A 7,928-nucleotide genomic window follows, 5' to 3' on the forward strand; every position below is an offset into this window, starting at 1 on the left:
AGTCGTTTAGGCTAGTAAACGTCATCATTAGCCTCAGGTAGCTTAGATCAATGCACGTGTTCGGTCGTGATGGTTTGGACATCTACTAATGTGACGGAGTCAGCTGTGCAGACGGTTTCATCACTATGACCTTTCAAATTTCCCGCCTCTCATTTAAAGCTTCCTTTATCGGAGATAGTTTCTTTTCTTCACTCTTTTGTTCTTCAAATACTTATCTTTCTTCTTTGCTTCTTTCTTTTCCTTTCTCACTGGTGGATAATAGCCGCTCCGAATACTGGGATTATGCCCTCTGCAAGCGAGTTTGCAGATCTGCAGGAACGATTTGGTTTCCTGTAGGAGCAGGGGGTGGAATTCCCGCAAAAGTGGGCTATTATAACCCGATCGCCGAAACGTAAGGTTAGAGTCCCCATACCAATCTTTGAAGCGAGACTCCGACTACCAACGATTGATTTCTTTAGCAACATCATGTGCCAATACGGCTTCTTCATCGACGACCTAACTCCCAACGTTGTCAAAAAGATATTCACTTTGAGATGGCGTGTCGGGCCTTGGGTGTGCTTCCCTAGTTATGGGCTTTCAAGTATTTCTTCAACTCATCAACTCAATCTGGCGTGCACACATTCTCTCAACGGCAGGGCATCCATGCGTTCATCACAAATCAAAAAGCACCCAAAAAGAATTGGTAAGATAAAAGGTTATGGGTGAACCGTGATTTAGTTGGCTATGGCTATCCCCATAAGACCAACTTCACCGATCGGATACCTGCTCTATGGGGAGCCAACAAGATGGTGGGTAGCACGTTGGAGACTATTTCTTTTAACAGGGAAGACTGGGAAGACTATATGGTATTCATCGTTAGTATGAGTATTACTTGGAAGGTGAGTGGAGCGATGCCTCAGTTCTTCATTAAGAAGGACGGTAAGTGGCTCTCCTCCCACCCCTTGTTTTTGGTTTCTTTTATGTGTGTTTCTTTATGTATTTGGATCGATGACTTTGCCGATTTCCCTAATTATGTTATTTTGTGTTTCGGTTAGAAATGTGATTCCATGGATGAAATGATATTTGTTCAATTCTATCTAAGTTGGTACTTGAAATTGTTAACAAGCTCTAACACTTCCTATTCACCACAATAATTAATCAAAACAGGCTCTTTGATTAACCTTAACCTTACTAACCTAATCTAAACAAGCTCTTAGAATTAGATTAAAAGATTAAATTAAGCTTTATGTGAATGTTCCCAACAACACCCAATACTCCTCACAAGCTCGAGAGTGTAAGAATGCATGAATAAGATTTACACTAAATTCATTCAATGGAAATCAGTTTAGTGCTTGTTACTTGGTCCAATTCCTAAAATAATTACGGGTTTTGCAAAACAGATAACTTGAATATGATTGAAATCACATGCAATAGTCAATACATGAAGTTGGAAAGTCTAGGGTTCTAGCCACACATGACTAGAACAAAACACAAATCTAGAAATTAAAGTTAAAGTCTTACAAATTAAAATCCAAATGAAACCCAAGTGTTTCCAAGTATTAATTTCCTTCCAAATCTTCCAGAAAATTGCCCCAAGAACTACTAAAATCGACTTAACTTCTAATGGAACCGGTTATACCTTTTTAGAAATAAGAAAACTGTTTTAAACTCGTGAATACGTTTACACGGCCCATGTAAATTAACACTATCATTTACACGGCTCGTGTAAATACAAAAGTACAATGCGCAATTTGGTCAGACCTTCAAAGTACAATGCTCAAAGATTTACGTTTACACGGCCCGTGTAAACTCAAGGCTTCCATTTACACGGCCGTGTAAATCTCTGAAAAAACAAAATCTTCATTTCTTTGATATCTTTCTCCTCGGTGCTCCACAAGTGTAACATCCTAAAAATACAGGGCAAAATTTTCATTTTTAATTAGGTCAATTCATAAAGACTTCGATATAAAAGTTTCATAGTAATGCTTCATGTATGAAAACCAGCCACATCATAATAATATGTCAGAGTACATCCCAGTAAATCCATAATGCGGAAAAAACAAGAGTGTGTGTGTGTGTGATATGTCGCTACCGCGCCAGCTCTTTCCCCCTAGCTGAAGAGGTACCTGAAACAAATATTGTAAACTGTAAGCACGAAGCTTAGTGAGTTCCCCCAACGTACCACATACCATACATTCACATAGCATTCATACTGTAGGGCGATTCTAGGGTGCCCAACCTACCCGGTACGGCCATTCTAGGGTGCCGACCTACCCGTGTCAAGCCATTATGGGGTGCTAACCTACCCATGTCAAGCCGTTCTGGGGTGCTGACCTACCCATCGGTCCTCACAACCGATTCTCAGGGACTATTCCCCTCCTACTATCGCTATCACTTAATACACATCATGCCAGCATATAAACATAACAACACATAATGTCAGACATATCTAGGGTGTCCGACCTACCCTTTGGTCCTAACAACCGAACTCTACCACTATCACATATAACATATCATGCCAGCATATAACATATCAGATAGTAGCAAACCTAGATGACATCACAAAGACAATCATCTAACCTACAACTCCTACTGGTGGGCCGGCATTGTGGCCTTAGACCCACCGCTGCTAGAAGGTAACTCACCTCGAAAAGTATCTACTGAAAGTCTGCTTGCTAGACGTCTAACTGCTGCACCGGTAATCCTCCGGCTATAAATCTATAAACATAGATTAGTCACTCATAAATACCCTTAGGTCAAATGACTGACTTACCCCTGGTCTAAGGTCAACTCCTTGGTCAAAGTCAACTTCCAGTTGACTGGACTCGCTGAGTCATGGCACAGACTCGCCGAGTCCCTCTCCTACGATCCCAGTACTAACTTATCAAGTCCCTCTTCTCACTCACCGAGTCACCCTTAACTCACTACTTAGGACGATTAGACCGACTCGCCGAGTCCAAGAACAACTCGCCGAGTCCCACGAGCAGATCTCCTACTCGCTTCCAAATCCTCACTAGAGCATCCATCTTGAGGATTTGGGTTTATGGGACTATTGCTACACGTTAAATTGCTAATTATGCGTGCAGCTACAAAGGGTTGGACCTTCTACACTTAAACCCCTCTTAACTCAGTAACAGTTCATATGACTCGCCGAGTTTGAAGAACAACCCATCGAGTTCCAGGCAATCTTCATAGGACTCGCCAAGTTGTTCATCCAACTCGTCGAGTCTAAGACCATCTTCATAGAACTCGCCGAGTCCACTTTGGAACTCGCCGAGTCGCTTCGACCCTCCTCCAATACAGACCAAATCTGAGACATGCAACGGTTCTAAACCGTAGATCTAAGCTCCTAGGGCATGCTTATCACGTAAAGTTGCAAACTTTACGTACATGCATGGCCCTATGAGCTCCAAAAGGCAATTCCAAGCTCTTTATGAGGTCATACACTCAATAGGGACCTTAATCACTTCAACCACGGATACTTTACACTTCTAAGATGTCTATAAAGTCCAGATCTGAAGTCCTTTCAGAACATAGAGCATAAACACATGGAGTTTGAGGTTTTAGGGCTTGAAAACTACAACTTAGGGACAAAAGGGGATCTAATGAACTAGTGATCAAGGTAGGAACTTTTCTACCTGAATGGAAGCTTCTAACAGTGTAGATTTCGGATCTACTTCCCCTCCTTGCACTCTTCAACCTCCTCCTTCTTCTTCTAAGCTCCAAACTTCCTTCACAAAGCCAAAAATCACTCACAAGAACAATATGGGGGGCTAGGGTTTCGCTCAACAGCTCTCTGGAAGTGTTAGGGACAAAGGAGGCCGAGTTAGAGTGTTTAAATAGGGTGCAAACACCCAGGTTAGGGTTTTACTCGCCCAGCACGGACTCGCCGAGTCTGGGACCCGACTCGTCGAGTCCCTCATTTAAATCTCGTGCCAAAATCGCTCCTACTCGGCGAGTCGGACCTGCAACTCGCCGAGTCCAAGGCAAAATGAGAAAAATACATAAATAGAAATCGTACCAAGAATCCGGTGTTACAACAAGTCCCGAAACTTCATCTACATCTCTTATTTATCTCCTCAAGTAAGATCCTACCTCCAAAAGTCCCTGAAATATCACAAAAATGTGTGAATGAAATTGCTTCATGAAAAATCCCGAAAAACATGCAAAATGCATGAGTTTAAGCCTATATGCAATGCACTTTTATGAAATAAAACTACAAAATGGGTGCATGAAATGCACCTAACACTTATGAATAAGAAAAAGGAAGATAGAAAGAGGAGGGTTAAGACAGTGAAAAAACACAACCATAGGTGGAGGTGTTTGGTTGTGGTGTTAATCAACTAAAGGATGACTGTGGCCCATTTCTGGTGGCTGGAAAACACCATTTTCGGTGGTTCTTAATAGCTTATCAGAGAGAGAGAGAGAGATAGAGAGATGTGGGCCTAATGAATTATTTATTTTTTTCTATCTTTTTAAATAGGATTAGGTAAAAGTAATTCTAAACAGAAATAAAAAGGGCATATAAGTCTTTTTATACGGGCAAGGGGCTGTTTGTTAAAAGTTTTGAAACCACATGGACCATCTATGATGTTTTTTGAGCTTAGAGACTAAACTTTAGATTTCGAGATACCACATGGACCATTTATGAAGTTTTGTCTTTAGACAAATATAGTTACGAGGATCCAAAATCGGGTTTAAATTTATGGTTTTGTGAGAAGGATAAGAATGAATGAGAAAGAAGAGGAAATGGCAACTAAAAACAAGAGGGCATACAAGTGAGAGTATAGGTTGTACAGTGTTTTCATAATTACGGTAATGTGAAGGGAAAGGTGAAAAAACGATTTTATCCTCACGCGATGGGCGGATGGGGTGAATTAACATATGAGAGATAACGAGTGTTATTTCCATGGACCAAAATCATAATGAAACATGTTGATAATGACTAAATTTGTAATTTTTGAATCATAGAAACCAAAACCCTAAAAAATTACAACCCACGAGGAACAAATTTACAATTTTTTCAAGTAATAATATTGAATATTGGTTTCATTTTGACCTTTAAAAAATAAAATGTAATTGGTGTTATATTTTATTGTTTTAATTTTTATTATGAAATTAATACATTAAAATGGGTAAATGTATAAAGTAGAAATAAGAGGAGGGTGTATTAAGATGCTAAATATAAATTAATTAATTAGAGATTGATGGTCCATGTTTTTTTGTTATTTTTCTCAACTATGATTTTAGGATGAAACAAAACTCAACTATGATTTTTCTTGCACGACCTTATATATTTTTTGGACCTCTAAAGGTTGAACCATAGTGGATGCTCTAAAAAGAAATCCAATGTTAATTAGAACATGCAATCACACATTTTTCATAAAGAAAAAAACAATGTGAAAACTTGAATTTATGATATTCAACTATCAAGACTAGAATGTCCCTTTTTAAAAACAAGATTCACATGCATAGAGTGCTTTTTAGGGATTCCTACTATCATGATGGTTCTTTTAAAGACAAATTCAAACACAATTGGTTCAAATTTCATACAACAAATAGAAAAGGATAAGAATGAGTGCTTGCTTTACTTACCTATGGCTATAAGTCTATCTATAACTTTCAACCACACATTATATTTCATTATATCAAGTATCAATCCAATAGGATCTCAAGTGCTTGTCAATTCCTAATGACACCAATTCAATCTCCTCCACAACCACTTTATTTCCTGCAACAAATTCACACACCACACCCTCCACTTCAATCAAACTACACCCAACCTCCTTTTTCACCTTCTCATCTTCCATCTTCTTCCTTACACTTTCCACATACCCCCATTCATCAACAGATGCATAAATATTCGAAAGAAGAACATGAACTCCACTAAAATCAAGACCCCTTTCCACCAAACCCTCCACCATTTCCTTACCCAATTCCACATTCCCATGAACCCTACATGCATTCAGTAATGCACCCAACACATAAGAATCAGGCTCCATGGGCATTTTAGTCACAACACTTTTAGCCTCTTCTAGCATCCCAGCTCCACCGAGAAGATCAACCAAACACCCGTAATGCTTCACACTAGGCTCAATCCCATAAACTTCACTCATCATTTCAAAAACTCTTAAACCTTCTTTTACTAATCCCATTCGACTACATGCATTTAGAACACAGATGAATGTGATCTCATTTGGTTTAACCCCTTCTGTGTTCATCCTTGTGAGCAATGCTATTGCTTTTTTGCTTTCTCCATTGTTAGCTAGACCAGAAATCAATGAAGTAAAAGCAAACACATCTCTATATGTCATGTTTTCGAATACAATATAAGCTAATTCAATGCAACCACATTTAGCGTACATGTCTATAAGGGATGTACCCAAGATTACATCCAAATTCATCTTCTTTTTGTTAACATATGTATGAATCCATCTACCTTGATCTAATGCACCAAGAAAACCACATGCAGAGAGTGCAAGCACGATACTTGAGCGATTAGGGTGGAACCCAGAATGCAACATGTCATTGAATAGATCAAGAGCTTCTTTAAATAACCCAACTTGAACATACCCATTGATCATGACACTCCAAGACACGTTATTCTTCATAGGCATTTCATCGAACAGTTGTCTTGCAACTTCTGTTTGGCTTGATTTGGCATACCCATTGATCACTGCAGTCCATGTGATAATATCCCTATCCGAGCTACTATCGAACAGTCTACGACAATAGTCTAAATGATTACACACAGCGTATAAATGAATCAACCCGTTTTGAACAAAATCGTAACTTTCCCACCCTAATTTAATTGCTTGGCCATGACAGACCAATCCTAATTGAAGTTCAGAAAGATCAGCACAAGCTCTAAGAACGAAAGAAAATGTGTGATTAGTGGGTGAAAACCCGCAACCAAACATACGCTTAAACAAGGATATAGCATGTTGAGATTTACCCTGCTCGGTAAATGCTCTGATCATGGTGTTCCATATGTAAGTGGATCGATGAGGTATTGATTGAAATACGGTGTATGCATGTTGGAGATCGGCGTGGGTCGATGTTATGCATGAGAACAAAAGTTTTCCGGCGGCGAATGGGTCGGAGATGGAACCTGAGCAGATAAGGTGGGCGTGAATTTGGTTTATGTAGGAGCTTGTAAGACATGGTTGGTCTAGAAGGGAGAGTGCCTTTCGACTTGATTTCAAATATTTAGAGGCAATGTTGGATCCCCCCATAACATCTTCGCACTCGCAGTCTTCTCTCTAGTCTTGTTAGATTGTTGAGATCCTAACACTTCCTGTAGCAATTTGCCAACTTTAGTTTTGGGTCGACTCTATCTTTTCAAAGTATTTGAGTAGATGACCTGATATGGTAAAATACACGACGAGAGAAATACAAATCTACATATGTAAATATAGACAAAATTAAAGTTTTGGTCCCTATCTTTGCTAGAATTGGAATGGAGATGACAACTATAGAAAACTCTATGTGATTATCTTTGTGGTATCACTTTGATGAAAGGTTGTAAAAAGATTTTTTTTATCTACGTAAAAAGACTTTTTTGATCTGTTTTAATTCATTTTATTTTTTTTATTTAATTATAGTTTTGTCATTGTGTTTGGTGATGACAATTATGAAAATCTCTGTGTTTGTTTGTGTGGTTTCAATTAATTGATAAGTTATTTTTATTACATTTAAAACGAATATTTAATTAGAATGTCACACACCATACTCCATCACCACCGCCAACCACCCCACTATCGTCTAGTTGCGCTCGCTTTCTCTCTCTCTCCCCACACCCAAAAAAAATTACGTTTGTTCTTCAACAAACACATGCACACATAATCAAGAACACACACTCATAAACACATATACACACACAATCAAAAACACAAATATTTAAGAACACATACACTCATAAGGGTTATAAAGAGAGAAATAGAAAGTGA

General features: G+C 38.8%; 1 protein-coding gene across 1 annotated transcript; it reads right to left on the reverse strand.

The window, feature by feature from the left end:
- Positions 1–5,503: 5,503 nt before the first annotated feature.
- On the reverse strand, positions 5,504–7,496 carry LOC111916020 (pentatricopeptide repeat-containing protein At5g66520). Its single transcript, XM_023911664.3, has one exon. It carries the CDS (start codon positions 7,212–7,214, stop codon positions 5,628–5,630), a length of 1,587 nt encoding a protein of 528 aa, XP_023767432.1. The 5' UTR covers positions 7,215–7,496; the 3' UTR covers positions 5,504–5,627.
- Positions 7,497–7,928: the final 432 nt, after the last annotated feature.

Source organism: Lactuca sativa, chromosome 2 (genome assembly GCF_002870075.4).
Source record: "Lactuca sativa cultivar Salinas chromosome 2, Lsat_Salinas_v11, whole genome shotgun sequence".
Classification (NCBI taxonomy): Eukaryota; Viridiplantae; Streptophyta; class Magnoliopsida; order Asterales; family Asteraceae; genus Lactuca; species Lactuca sativa.